General features: G+C 48.1%; 1 protein-coding gene across 1 annotated transcript in view; it reads right to left on the bottom strand.

The window, feature by feature from the left end:
* Positions 1-434: 434 nt before the first annotated feature.
* efcc1.S (EF-hand and coiled-coil domain containing 1 S homeolog) overlaps positions 435-15,537 on the bottom strand; it is a 31,530-nt gene continuing 16,427 nt past the window's right edge. Inside the window, exons 4-9 of the mRNA XM_018240916.1 lie at positions 12,619-12,731; positions 12,422-12,545; positions 12,020-12,185; positions 10,708-10,866; positions 9,478-9,541; positions 435-1,966 (exon numbers count right to left, since the gene is read on the bottom strand). Of these exons, the coding sequence (XP_018096405.1) occupies positions 1,836-1,966; positions 9,478-9,541; positions 10,708-10,866; positions 12,020-12,185; positions 12,422-12,545; positions 12,619-12,731 (757 nt within the window). The 3' untranslated portion in view covers positions 435-1,835. The remainder of the gene's footprint in view (positions 1,967-9,477; positions 9,542-10,707; positions 10,867-12,019; positions 12,186-12,421; positions 12,546-12,618; positions 12,732-15,537) is intronic.

Below are 15,537 nucleotides of genomic sequence, written 5' to 3'. Positions count from 1 at the left end.
GCTGGGAAGTAAGGCGGGGGCTCCCCCTGCTGTACATAAGTATGATTGTTTCCCTGCAGAGCAGTTAGGGACCGTCTGACAATTCCTATCCACAGCAGTAAATGAAGGGAGAATTTCACTACATACAGTCAGGGTTCTTATAAAAGCAGTACATATTTTTTAATGAAAGTATATTGGAGATAGGTTTCTTTTTCATTAAAGAAAGTAAAAATAGGATTTTATATTTTTGCCTTTACATCCCCTTTAAGGGATACATTTACTGTTATGAATGAATTTTGTTACAACAGCGCCACCTGCTGGTCAGTTTCCCACCAGTCTGACCAGCAAGTAGTCAAGGAAGTTGTCAGGAGAAAGAAAGAGGCTGATGTTCTTCTGCTTAGGAAAGATGTGAGAAAGGTTTCTAATTTTATTCCTAAGCAGAAGAACATCAGCCTCTTTCTTTAATTTACATAAACTGATTGGTCTGTGACCGACAAAGAGTTTATTACAAAACGTATTGAAGTGTTTAGTAACAGTGTGGCCGCAATATGTTCATACTCAAATGTAACCAGTAGGTGGCGCTTGGTGATACACGTTTGTTACTATTATAATAATGGGTAAGTCATTTATTGCGATTACCACAATGTAACCAGTAGATGGCGAGAATTCCCCCTACATAAAAGGGCGGTTTCTAGAGGGTCCCGGGACCTCACATTCAGTTCCTGCAGTTTAACCACAGTCCCTGTAATTCTATTTATTCCTATTGGAGCCCAAATTAACCCCAAACTGCTCAGCTGCCGCCCCTATTTCTATTACTCGCTGGATATACGGGGGGTCCCTTGATTCCTGGATTGCGCCGGAGGGGCCCCTTGACTTAATGATTAATGAACCCCCTGTACTGTGAAATATACAGACGATTTGTCATTCACTCCGGGGCTTTGCAGGGAATGCTGGGAGTTGTAGTTCAGAGACGCAATGTGGTCACCCTGATTGTATTTATACTCCTGTCCCTCATATGGGCCCCGGATATTGTGCACTGCCAGGGGCCCCAGTAATGACACGAGGCAAAGCTCCGCCCCTTCCCAAAAACCCCTATTAACCCCCAGGTGGGAGGGTCCCCTTTATTTATAACAAATCTAATGATACAAAGTAACAACGAGGATTTCAGCCAAATGAACAGAAAATAATGCTGTGCCCCCCCCTCCATTTATTGCTCCATTGGTTACAATGTGCCCCCCAATGTTACAACCCCCCATTTGTCTCCCCTTTATATACACGTCATTTAGTATGTGCCCCCCACCCTGGATATAAAAATACACATTTCTCATCTTATTATATATTGTTATAGAAAGCAGACTGTCCCTGGGTACAACTGGGGGTGTCTCTGGGTACAACTGGGGGTGTCACTGGTACAATTGGGGGTGTCACTGGGTACAATTGGGCGTGTCCGTGAGTACAATTGGGGGTGTTCCTGAGTACAATTGGGGGTGTCTCTGGATACAATTGGGGGTGTCACTGGGTACAATTGGGGGTGTATGCAAGTCTATGGTTGTTAGGGTCAGCAAGCCTAGCAACCAGAGAATGAACAGGAATGTGTGGCACAATAGTGATAGTCTCACCATTAATTATAGTGAAGGTGAAGTTTCAGCCCTCAACTACCCCGAGCCCCCAGGGGGCAATAACTGTATATTTCCACCCAATCACCTGCAGGACTGTCAGTATAAAAGACTGTGGGATTATTCCCAGAATTCCATGAGGGTCGGACTCTTCTTGTGAACAAATGAGATGGAGCGACTGAGTCAAGTTATTGAGGCCGAGCCGGAGTGATACTCAGCATGGCCTGTAGGAGTCGCTGCTCAACAAGAAATAACCAGTGAGCCCCCCATTGGCTGCTGCTCTGCGGCTGATTTATACAACTCTGGGCTCCTCCAGGCCTCACACAGTTCATTGTGCAGAGACTTCAGCAATTCCAATGCCTCATCCTTCCCTGAAACACAGACAGAAACTGTAGGAACCACATCCCAGCGGGGCCCCAACCAGATGCAACATTTTGGACCCCTGCAACAAACTGAGCCACATTAACTATTGGGGTGTAGGGCCCCAGAAATCATGGACTACACTTTAGCCAAAGTAATTTTATTTCCCCCTAGTGATCCCCTCTCTGCAGACTTTACTGTAAGGACAGTCAGGTTATGGGATTCCCTACCAAGAGAGGGGGAATGAGTGATTCATTGGTGGGGAGGAAAGGAGATCTCACCATCAGCATAGGAAGGGGTTCTTTACTGTAAGGGCAGTCAGGTTATGGGATTCCCTACCAAGAGAGGGGGAATGAGTGATTCATTGGTGGGGAGGAAAGGAGATCTCACCATCAGCATAGGAAGGGGTTCTTTACTGTAAGGACAGTCAGGTTATGGGATTCCCTACCAAGAGAGGGGAATGAGTGATTCATTGGTGGGGAGGAAAGGAGATCTCACCATCAGCATAGGAAGGGGTTCTTTACTGTAAGGCAGTCAGGTTATGGATTCCCTACCAAGAGAGGGGAATGAGTGATTCATTGGTGGGGAGGAAAGGAGATCTCACCATCAGCAAGGAAGGGGTTCTTTACTGTGAGGGCAGTCAGGTTATGGATTCCTACCAAGAGAGGGGAATGATGATTCATTGGTGGGGAGGAAAGGAGATCTCACCATCAGCATAGGAAGGGTTCTTTACTGTAAGGCAGTCAGGTTATGGGATTCCCTACCAAGAGAGGGGGAATGAGTGATTCATTGGTGGGGAGGAAAGGAGATCTCACCATCAGCATAGGAAGGGGTTCTTTACTGTAAGGGCAGTCAGGTTATGGGATTCCCTACCAAGAGAGGGGGAATGAGTGATTCATTGGTGGGGAGGAAAGGAGATCTCACCATCAGCATAGGAAGGGTTTTTACTGTAAGGGCAGTCAGGTTATGGATTCCCTACCAAGAGAGGGGAATGAGTGATTCATTGGTGGGGAGGAAAGGAGATCTCACCATCAGCATAGAAGGGGTTCTTTACTGTAAGGGCAGTCAGGTTATGGGATTCCCTACCAAGAGAGGGGAATGAGTGATTCATTGGTGGGAGGAAAGGAGATCTCACCATCAGCATAGGAAGGGTTCTTACTGTAAGGGCAGTCAGGTTATGGGATTCCCTACCAAGAGAGGGGGAATGAGTGATTCATTGGTGGGGAGGAAAGGAGATCTCACCATCAGCATAGGAAGGGGTTCTTTACTGTAAGGGCAGTCAGGTTATGGGATTCCCTACCAAGAGAGGGGCATGAGTGATTCATTGGTGGGGAGGAAAGGAGATCTCACCATCAGCATAGGAAGGGGTTCTTTACTGTAAGGGCAGTCAGGTTATGGGATTCCCTACCAAGAGAGGGGAATGAGTGATTCATTGGTGGGAGAAAGGAGATCTCACCATCAGCATAGGAAGGGGTTCTTTACTGTAAGGGCATCAGGTTATGGATTCCCTACCAAGAGAGGGGAATGAGTGATTCATTGGTGGGGAGGAAGGAGATCTCCCATCAGCATAGAAGGGGTTCTTTACTGTAAGGACAGTCAGGTTATGGGATTCCCTACCAAGAGAGGGGATGAGTGATTCATTGGTGGGGAGGAAAGGAGATCTCACCATCAGCATAGGAAGGGGTTCTTTACTGTAGGGCAGTCAGGTTATGGGATTCCCTACCAAGAGAGGGGAATGAGTGATTCATTGGTGGGGAGGAAAGGAGATCTCACCATCAGCATAGGAAGGGTTCTTTACTGTAAGGCAGTCAGGTTATGGGATTCCCTACCAGAGAGGGGGAATGAGTGATTCATTGGTGGGGAGGAAAGGAGATCTCACCATCAGCATAGGAAGGGGTTCTTTACTGTAAGGGCAGTCAGGTTATGGGATTCCCTACCAAGAGAGGGGAATGAGTGATTCATTGGTGGGGAGGAAAGGAGATCTCACCATCAGCATAGGAAGGGTTCTTTACTGTAAGGCAGTCAGGTTATGGGATTCCCTACCAAGAGAGGGGAATGAGTGATCATTGGTGGGAGGAAAGGAGATCTCACCATCAGCATAGGAAGGGGTTCTTACTGTAAGGACAGTCAGGTTATGGGATTCCCTACCAAGAGAGGGGAATGAGTGATTCATTGGTGGGAGGAAGGAGATCTCACCATCAGCATAGGAAGGGGTTCTTTACTGTAGGCAGTCAGGTTATGGGATTCCTACCAAGAGGGGGAATGAGTGATTCATTGTGGGGAGGAAAGGAGATCTCACCATCAGCAAGGAAGGGTTCTTACTGTAAGGGCAGTCAGGTTATGGATTCCTACCAAGAGAGGGGAATGAGTGATTCATTGGTGGGAGGAAAGGAGATCTCACCATCAGCATAGAAGGGGTTCTTTACTGTAAGGGCAGTCAGGTTATGGATTCCTACCAAGAGAGGGAATGAGTGATTATTGGTGGGGAGGAAGAATCTCACCATCAGCATAGGAAGGGGTTCTTTACTGTAGGGCAGTCAGGTTATGGATTCCCTACCAAGAGAGGGAATGAGTGATTCATTGTGGGGAGGAAAGAGATCTCACCATCAGCATAGGAAGGGTCTTTACTGTAAGGACAGTCAGGTTATGGATTCCCTACCAAGAGAGGGGATGAGTGATTCATTGTGGGGAGGAAAGGAATCTCACCATCAGCATAGGAAGGGGTTCTTTACTGTAAGGGCAGTCAGGTTATGGGATTCCCTACAAGAGAGGGAATGAGTGATTCATTGGTGGGAGAAAGGAGATTCACCATCAGCATAGAAGGGGTTCTTTACTGTAAGGGCAGTCAGGTTATGGGATTCCCTACCAAGAGAGGGGAATGAGTGATTCATTGGTGGGGAGGAAAGGAGATCTCACCATCAGCATAGGAAGGGGTTCTTTACTGTAAGGACAGTCAGGTTATGGGATTCCCTACCAAGAGAGGGGAATGAGTGATTCATTGGTGGGGAGGAAAGGAGATCTCACCATCAGCATAGGAAGGGGTTCTTTACTGTAAGGGCAGTCAGGTTATGGGATTCCCTACCAAGAGAGGGGGAATGAGTGATTCATTGGTGGGGAGGAAAGGAGATCTCACCATCAGCATAGGAAGGGGTTCTTTACTGTAAGGGCAGTCAGGTTATGGGATTCCCTACCAAGAGAGGGGAATGAGTGATTCATTGGTGGGGAGGAAAGGAGATCTCACCATCAGCATAGGAAGGGGTTCTTTACTGTAAGGACAGTCAGGTTATGGGATTCCCTACCAAGAGAGGGGGAATGAGTGATTCATTGGTGGGGAGGAAAGGAGATCTCACCATCAGCATAGGAAGGGGTTCTTTACTGTAAGGGCAGTCAGGTTATGGGATTCCCTACCAAGAGAGGGGAATGAGTGATTCATTGGTGGGGAGGAAAGGAGATCTCACCATCAGCATAGGAAGGGGTTCTTTACTGTAAGGGCAGTCAGGTTATGGGATTCCCTACCAAGAGAGGGGGAATGAGTGATTCATTGGTGGGGAGGAAAGGAGATCTCACCATCAGCATAGGAAGGGGTTCTTTACTGTAAGGACAGTCAGGTTATGGGATTCCCTACCAAGAGAGGGGGCATGAGTGATTCATTGGTGGGGAGGAAAGGAGATCTCACCATCAGCATAGGAAGGGGTTCTTTACTGTAAGGGCAGTCAGGTTATGGGATTCCCTACCAAGAGAGGGGAATGAGTGATTCATTGGTGGGGAGGAAAGGAGATCTCACCATCAGCATAGGAAGGGGTTCTTTACTGTAAGGGCAGTCAGGTTATGGGATTCCCTACCAAGAGAGGGGGAATGAGTGATTCATTGGTGGGGAGGAAAGGAGATCTCCCCATCAGCATAGGAAGGGGTTCTTTACTGTAAGGACAGTCAGGTTATGGGATTCAATACCAAGAGAGGGGGCATGAGTGATTCATTGGTGGGGAGGAAAGGAGATCTCACCATCAGCATAGGAAGGGGTTCTTTACTGTGAGGGCAGTCAGGTTATGGGATTCCCTACCAAGAGAGGGGAATGAGTGATTCATTGGTGGGGAGGAAAGGAGATCTCACCATCAGCATAGGAAGGGGTTCTTTACTGTAAGGGCAGTCAGGTTATGGGATTCCCTACCAAGAGAGGGGGAATGAGTGATTCATTGGTGGGGAGGAAAGGAGATCTCACCATCAGCATAGGAAGGGGTTCTTTACTGTGAGGGCAGTCAGGTTATGGGATTCCCTACCAAGAGAGGGGAATGAGTGATTCATTGGTGGGGAGGAAAGGAGATCTCACCATCAGCATAGGAAGGGGTTCTTTACTGTAAGGGCAGTCAGGTTATGGGATTCCCTACCAAGAGAGGGGGAATGAGTGATTCATTGGTGGGGAGGAAAGGAGATCTCACCATCAGCATAGGAAGGGGTTCTTTACTGTAAGGACAGTCAGGTTATGGGATTCCCTACCAAGAGAGGGGGAATGAGTGATTCATTGGTGGGGAGGAAAGGAGATCTCACCATCAGCATAGGAAGGGGTTCTTTACTGTAAGGGCAGTCAGGTTATGGGATTCCCTACCAAGAGAGGGGAATGAGTGATTCATTGGTGGGGAGGAAAGGAGATCTCACCATCAGCATAGGAAGGGGCTCTTTACTGTAAGGGCAGTCAGGTTATGGGATTCCCCTACCAAGAGAGGGGGAATGAGTGATTCATTGGTGGGGAGGAAAGGAGATCTCACCATCAGCATAGGAAGGGGTTCTTTACTGTAAGGGCAGTCAGGTTATGGGATTCCCTACCAAGAGAGGGGGAATGAGTGATTCATTGGTGGGGAGGAAAGGAGATCTCACCATCAGCATAGGAAGGGGTTCTTTACTGTAAGGGCAGTCAGGTTATGGGATTCCCTACCAAGAGAGGGGAATGAGTGATTCATTGGTGGGGAGGAAAGGAGATCTCACCATCAGCATAGGAAGGGGTTCTTTACTGTAAGGGCAGTCAGGTTATGGGATTCCCCTACCAAGAGAGGGGGAATGAGTGATTCATTGGTGGGGAGGAAAGGAGATCTCACCATCAGCATAGGAAGGGGTTCTTTACTGTAAGGGCAGTCAGGTTATGGGATTCCCTACCAAGAGAGGGGGAATGAGTGATTCATTGGTGGGGAGGAAAGGAGATCTCACCATCAGCATAGGAAGGGGTTCTTTACTGTAAGGACAGTCAGGTTATGGGATTCCCTACCAAGAGAGGGGAATGAGTGATTCATTGGTGGGGAGGAAAGGAGATCTCACCATCAGCATAGGAAGGGGTTCTTTACTGTAAGGGCAGTCAGGTTATGGGATTCCCTACCAAGAGAGGGGGAATGAGTGATTCATTGGTGGGGAGGAAAGGAGATCTCACCATCAGCATAGGAAGGGGTTCTTTACTGTAAGGACAGTCAGGTTATGGGGTTCCCTACCAAGAGAGGGGGAATGAGTGATTCATTGGTGGGGAGGAAAGGAGATCTCACCATCAGCATAGGAAGGGGTTCTTTACTGTGAGGGCAGTCAGGTTATGGGATTCCCTACCAAGAGAGGGGAATGAGTGATTCATTGGTGGGGAGGAAAGGAGATCTCACCATCAGCATAGGAAGGGGTTCTTTACTGTAAGGGCAGTCAGGTTATGGGATTCCCTACCAAGAGAGGGGGAATGAGTGATTCATTGGTGGGGAGGAAAGGAGATCTCACCATCAGCATAGGAAGGGTTCTTTACTGTAAGGACAGTCAGGTTATGGGATTCCCTACCAAGAGAGGGGAATGAGTGATTCATTGGTGGGGAGGAAAGGAGATCTCACCATCAGCATAGGATGGGGTTCTTTACTGTAAGGGCAGTCAGGTTATGGGATTCCCTACCAAGAGAGGGGAATGAGTGATTCATTGGTGGGGAGGAAAGGAGATCTCACCATCAGCATAGGAAGGGGTTCTTTACTGTAAGGGCAGTCAGGTTATGGGATTCCCTACCAAGAGAGGGGAATGAGTGATTCATTGGTGGGGAGGAAAGGAGATCTCACCATCAGCATAGGAAGGGGTTCTTTACTGTAAGGGCAGTCAGGTTATGGGATTCCCTACCAAGAGAGGGGGAATGAGTGATTCATTGGTGGGGAGGAAAGGAGATCTCACCATCAGCATAGGAAGGAGTTCTTTACTGTAAGGGCAGTCAGGTTATGGGATTCCCTACCAAGAGAGGGGGAATGAGTGATTCATTGGTGGGGAGGAAAGGAGATCTCACCATCAGCATAGGAAGGGGTTCTTTACTGTAAGGGCAGTCAGGTTATGGGATTCCCTACCAAGAGAGGGGAATGAGTGATTCATTGGTGGGGAGGAAAGGAGATCTCACCATCAGCATAGGAAGGGGTTCTTTACTGTAAGGGCAGTCAGGTTATGGGATTCCCTACCAAGAGAGGGGAATGAGTGATTCATTGGTGGGGAGGAAAGGAGATCTCACCATCAGCATAGGAAGGGGTTCTTTACTGTAAGGGCAGTCAGGTAATGGATTCCCTACCAAGAGAGGGGGAATGAGTGATTCATTGGTGGGGAGGAAAGGAGATCTCACCATCAGCATAGGAAGGGGTTCTTTACTGTAAGGGCAGTCAGGTTATGGGATTCCCTACCAAGAGAGGGGGAATGAGTGATTCATTGGTGGGGAGGAAAGGAGATCTCACCATCAGCATAGGAAGGGGTTCTTTACTGTAAGGGCAGTCAGGTTATGGGATTCCCTACCAAGAGAGGGGGAATGAGTGATTCATTGGTGGGGAGGAAAGGAGATCTCACCATCAGCATAGGAAGGGGTTCTTTACTGTAAGGGCAGTCAGGTTATGGGATTCCCTACCAAGAGAGGGGAATGAGTGATTCATTGGTGGGGAGGAAAGGAGATCTCACCATCAGCATAGGAAGGGGTTCTTTACTGTAAGGGCAGTCAGGTTATGGGATTCCCTACCAAGAGAGGGGAATGAGTGATTCATTGGTGGGGAGGAAAGGAGATCTCACCATCAGCATAGGAAGGGGTTCTTTACTGTAAGGGCAGTCAGGTTATGGGATTCCCTACCAAGAGAGGGGAATGAGTGATTCATTGGTGGGGAGGAAAGGAGATCTCACCATCAGCATAGGAAGGGGTTCTTTACTGTAAGGGCAGTCAGGTTATGGGATTCCCTACCAAGAGAGGGGAATGAGTGATTCATTGGTGGGGAGGAAAGGAGATCTCACCATCAGCATAGGAAGGGGTTCTTTACTGTAAGGGCAGTCAGGTTATGGGATTCCCTACCAAGATTGGGGAATGAGTGATTCATTGGTGGGGAGGAAAGGAGATCTCACCATCAGCATAGGGAGGGGTTCTTTACTGTAAGGCCAGTCAGGTTATGAGACTGCCCCATCTCATTGGGGGCACAAGTGTAAATAAAAGTGAGGGGTTTGATGATAATAATTCCTGGGCCCCTGGGTTGTACTTGTGTAGGGAGAGTGTGGCCCTTACCCGGCTCCCCGCGCGACTCCAGAGCACTGACGAGTAACTTTCCCAGGTGGCGCTTGGATATTTTCTGCAGAGAAAGAAGGAAAATCCATGAGGAATTCTGAGCAATAGAACAGGAATGGGAAGGGGGTGATTTGCCCCAGATTTATACTGAGCTGTCGGCTCAAGGGGCCCCGGGTGCCAGTGATATTGGTCACGACTTTATAGGCCCCTTAACTACATCCCCATAGTGGGGTACAGGGGGTACTTCATTCCAGGGCCCCAAAGTATCAGACAGTGGTAGAACTGCACCCCCTCGGGGCCCAACACTGGTTTGTGCTCACCTGAAACTGATGCGAAAATCTTCTTTGTAGTGGGCTCGGTTGCAAGGCTTGCACTCGGGCCCCACAGCGTATAGTTAGTGGTATCAGGTCGTGAGTGGGTGGGGCTTGTTGGGAGTGGGTGGGGTTTTGGCAAAATGGGGCGTGGTCAGGGTAGATGTGGGGCCCAGTAAGACCCTGATTATTCAGCAATTTCTATATCTTGGTAAAATACGTGAACTTTCTTATGTTCTGGGGCCCTAAATTGAATTTGCTGTGGGGCCCAGTCACATGTAGTTATACCACAGGGCCCAGCGACTAACGGGCTGATAAATTGGGGGGGGGGGGATCCCTTTTAGTGACTTACATTGATGGTCTGTACGGAAGCCTGTGCAGGACATATCACAGCCATGAACACCCACCCAGATGTGAGGGAGGGGCTTATTTCTCCAGCCAAATAATATTTCTCAGTCCCTTTATGTATTTTATTGGCACCTTCTGCCCTTTTCCACTCAGCACAGACAGAGGGTGGGAGTTCTCCAGGTCCTGCACATTGGAAGGGGCCACACACACACACTCACGGCTTTCACCAGATCTAGACCTTAAAGGTACAGGCCTGTTCTGTGTTCTAGATCCTGTGCTCCAGCTGCTGTTTGGGCTCCTCATTATGGAGCTCAGACAGAATAGTAATAATGACAATACTCAGGGGCAGCCATTGCTGTTATTGGCAGCAGCACACGGAAGCCAAGGAATGGGGGGCTAAGAGATTGCTGCATCAAAATACTAAAGGGCTCCCACTGCGCTAAAAACTGGGACAGTTTTGGGGACCCCCCTCCCAGGTTCCATCACTTGGGTGGCTCTGGGTATAAATGGCTGTAGTTTCCTGGTTCTGCAGCAGAAGAGACAAATTGGCCAGAGCATTTGGAGGACTCACCCGGTTTCTGACCTTCTCCAGCAGCTCCAGAACATCCAGAAGTTTCTCTTCCACAAGAGACAAACGGACTCTCTCTGTCTCCAACATCTGAAGCTCTGACCTCAAGAACTCAGTCTCCTCCATCTTCTTCTCCAGCTCCTCAACCAACGGCTCCTTCATCTGCACAGAACCAATAGCCACAAATGGACATTGGAACCTTCTCTTGTAGAACCATATTTGTGCTCAGACTGACGTGTTCCACACATCCCCTCCCCTCCCTACAGCCACTGCCTTCTCATTAGAGCCTCTGATGGGAGCATGTAGGGGGCGGAGCAGGGAGTCTGTGACTCAAGCAGTAGGTGGGGCAAGGATACTCTGATGGCAGCACGCAGGGGGAGGAGCAGGAAGTCTGTGACTCAAGCAGTAGGTGGGGCAAGAATACTCTGATGGAAACGTGCAGGGAGAGGAGCAGGGAGTCTGGGACTAAAGCTGGCCACAGATGTAAAGATTTTTAAAAGATCCGATCGTCATCGTGAGACCACGATTATCTCGAAACGATCGTACGAATTGTCCATCAACTAAAAAGACCAATTTGTCAGGAAAACAAAGGGGAGCTGCTTGGCCCTGCAGACATAGATACATTGTACTGGGACCCACAAAGATTTTTTGACCTGGCCGATCAATTTCCTGACAGATGTCGGCCGAAAAATCGTAAGATGTACGATCATTCCAATCCCACTAACCGCACGATAATTTCTAAGGATTGGTTGGACTTCGCTAAAACCGGTCGTTCAGCAAGAAAAATCTTTGCATCTATGGGGAGCTTTCAGCAGTAGATGAAACAAGAATACTCTGAAATGTGCAGGGGGAGGAGCAGGGAGTCTGTGACTCAAGCAGTAGGTGGGACTAGAATACTCTGATGGCAGCATGCTGGGGGAGGAGCAGGGAGTCTGTGACTCAAGCAGTAGGTGGGACAAGTATACTGTGATGAAATTGTGCAGGGGGAGGGGCAGGGAGTCTGTGACTCAAGCAGTAGGTGGAACTAGAATACTCTGATGGAAGCATGCTGGGGGAGGAGCAGGGAGTCTGTGACTCAAGCAGTAGGTGGGACAAGTATACTGTGATGAAATTGTGCAGGGGGAGGGGCAGGGAGTCTGTGACTCAAGCAGTAGGTGGGACTAGAATACTCTGATGGAAGTTTGCAGGGGGAGGGGCAGGGAGTCTGTAACTGAAGAAGTTGTTAACATTTAATTCAAAATGAGGAAAGGTTTTCCAAACGCCATAGTTCTGGTTCCCCTATAACATTCCTAAAGAAAGGAAAAGACTAACTTACCTGATGCAGGTCAGTCTCCAGCCTCCTCATCTCCTGATCTTTTTGCTGCAGTTTCCCAGTCAGCTGATCAATCCTCTCCATCAGTAGAAGCGTCACATTCCCGTAATCAATTGTGTCCGACCCGCCGGCACACGGACCCAGTGACTTCATTATCCGCTCGTCCCACCTGCTGCCAATTGGGCAAAAACTGACATTTTGTGTTTGTCTCCAGCATCTTCCATCGTTCTTATAGAACTGGGCCACATAACGAGGGGTCGTTAGGAAACTGGGACTTGGGTTTTTAGAGCTTCTCAGAAAGCAGTTTAAAGGGGAACTGGCATCAGATGTGATGAGACTGAGGAAATGGCACAAATGGTGTGGATTTAGCAGAATTTGGGTCCCTGATCACCAAGGGACACTCACCCACTCCCACTGGGAAAAATCCTGTCCGTGACCCCCGCTGGGTGTTGCTGCTCCGTTGCCCAATCTTCCTCTTCCTCATCCGAAGCCGCTTGTCCTTCTACTGATCTGAACACCTGGTCCTCCCCTGTAACACCAGCACTTGCCTTAAGTCTCCCGGGCAGGTAAGTGTTTCCTAATAGTCAGAACTGAGCACTTACCTATAAATACACTGTCCTCGTCTTCTGAGGGGGTCGTGCGACCCTGTGGGGGGGCAAAGTGATGGAGCCGCAGACACCGATTCCTGTTCTGCTGAAGGTCCCTCACCTCTGCCCTGGGAACGACAGGGGAAAACACTTTAGAAAATATCAAATAAAACCTTGAATTAATAATTACTAGGAAAAGTGCTGACCAGGAACAGGGCCCAGAATGAGATCCTAGTGTCAAGAGCTGACAATCAAATTCGAAGGGCAGAAAGTGTAGAACAACAGAAAGAGAACATACACCAGTGAGAGTTCATTATATGAGGAGTATCAGGACTGGAATTAGGGAAGGCTGAAGAGGCACCTGCCTAGGGCAAGAGGGGCTGCTGGGTAAATACTTGTTAAAGGGGTTGTCCACTTGTTAGTATGATGTAGAGAGGGATATTCTGAGACAATTTGCAATTGGTTTTCATTTTTTATTATTTGTTGTTTTTGACTTATTTAGCTTTTTATTCAGCAGCTCTCCAGTTTGTAATTTCAGCCATCTGGTTGCTAGGGCCCACATTCCCCTAGCAACCATGTACTGATGTGAATAAGAGACTGGAATGTGAATAGGAGAGGACTGAATAGAAAGAGGAGGAATAAAAAGTAGCAATAACAATACATTTGTAGCCTTACAGAGTTTGTTTTCAGATGGGGTCAGTGACCCCCCCCTATTTGGAAGCAGGAAAGAGTGTGAAGAAGAAGGGAAATAATTAAAAAAAAAAAATAAAGAAGGGTAATTTAAAAGTTGCTTAGAACTGGCCATTTTGTAATATACTAAAAGTTAACTGAAAGGTGAATCACCGTAAGGTTCTTCTTTACCTGCGCTCCCCTGTGTTTCGCTTTCTTCCGTTCAGCCGCAGGAGTAAACGCACTGAATTATTGTTAATGGGGCTGTTCTGACACAGACGCATGTAAGCGCCAAACGCAGGTGGGACACAACATGTTGCATTTCACCTGCATTCGCCAGTTACATGCGTCTGTGGGAATGGCTGAACGGAAGAAAGCGAAACGCAGGGGAGCGCAGGTAAAACCGCCCGTGTGTAAGAGCCCTTAGTGTCAGACTGCAGGGGTCTGGGATTGGGTTGCCGGTGGTGGGGGCGGAGTGGGAACAAAAGGGGCGGGCCGTGATGTAAAATGGGCGGACCGTGATGTTAAAGGGGCGGAGCCACATTGCGCAATGGCCAGAAGGTGGAAAAAAGTTTCGAGCGGATTGGGGGGGAGGGCCAAGGGCTTTTATTAAGGGTGTTATAAATTGACCTGCAAGTACATTGCCAATAAATGTGTAATACCGGCCCCCGGCCTTGGCAGGTGTTTTACTGGCAACCCTAGTCCTGGCCCATCGACACTGCCCCCCCCGACTTCAGAACACCAGGTTGTCCCCTTTGGAAGCTGCTCGTGAATCACAAGTTTCCTCTATTGGCCCCCACCCCACATGTGCCTGAAATTCTCTTGTATCAGTCGGGGAGGGGTCAGGGAGGGCTGGTGGCCGGTTGGCTATAGGGGGGGGGGTTATGTTTGCTGCAGAGATTGGGCTGATATAGGAACATGGGAAACAAGGAGGGTAAAAGGAGCCTGGGGCAGAAAGAGTTAATGGCACAACAGCACTGGGGCAATAGCTCGTGGGGGGGGGGCTACTGCTGTCGGATTTTGGTCCAAGACTTTGTATCAGCCACAACCTCCTGGCGTCGCCCCCCGGGGGACATTTGTTTGTGCAGAGACAATAAATAGCGTCTGGAAAGTAAATATTGAGTTAAATTCATTGGACTTAATTATCTCCCAGTTCTTATTGTTCCCTTTAATCATTTCACTCCGGTCAGATCCCACCAACCAGGTCATTAATATTTAATTTATTCATATCATGTAACCCCTTCACTGCCAAACTGCTGAATCAATGGGGGCAGGAGGGACCTTCTTGTGCCCTTTCAACTGAGAGACCCCCCAATATGCTGCATATTGTGTTTATTACACAGTTAAAGGGGAACTTTGCACGACGTATTAGTTACATATTAGATTGATGTTCAGAGACAACGTTGCAGTTTGGCCTTTATCATTCACATTCCCCTGATTTATAGGGCTCAGAAAATACCCCCCAAATATAGTGCGGGGGCAGAACATGAGGCAGAACAGAAATCACACGGAGGGGGCAGTTCAGTGTCAGCTCAGAATCTGAGACATGCACAGGCCCCCCTGTTTCCATGACGATTCCAAAACAGACCCCATTCATTCCCATCAGCCCTTTGTGCTGCTCAGGAAACAAAAAAAAAAACAGGACTGGAGAGTTTTCTTTGCTCTTGGGGGTTGAATCCCTGGGACTGAATAATCTGAACTCACACGGGGTAAAGCAACAAGGGCTGATAATTCTTAATATATTTCAGATTTGTAATGTACCCCCTACTGTAAATGATAAGGATATTAGAAGTCACTGAGGGGTCTGTGACCATATAAAGACACAAGGCTGCAGGCTGAGTTATACAGGGAACTCTGAGTATCACTCATGTATTATAAGTGATAATGTACCCCCTACTGTAAATGATAAGGATATTAGAAGTCACTGAGGGGTTGTTCTGTGACCATATAAAGACACAAGGCTGCAGGCTGAGTTATACAGGGAACTCTGAGTATCACTCATGTATTATAAGGATAATGTACCCCCTACTGTAAATGATAAGGATATTAGAAGTCACTGAGGGGTTGTTCTGTGACCATATAAAGGCACAAGGCTGCAGGCTGAGTTATACAGGGAACTCTGAGTATCACTCATGTATTATAAGGGATAATGTACCCCCTACTGTAAATGATAAGGATATTAGAAGTCACTGAGGGGTTGTTCTCTGACCATATAAAGGCACAAGGCTGCAGGCTGAGTTATACAGGGAACTCTGAATATCACTC

This window comes from Xenopus laevis, chromosome 4S (assembly GCF_017654675.1).
Source record: "Xenopus laevis strain J_2021 chromosome 4S, Xenopus_laevis_v10.1, whole genome shotgun sequence".
Lineage (NCBI taxonomy): Eukaryota > Metazoa > Chordata > Amphibia > Anura > Pipidae > Xenopus > Xenopus laevis.
The sequence above is the reverse complement of the archived record's forward strand: the minus strand, read 5'-3'. Positions and strand labels throughout refer to the sequence as shown.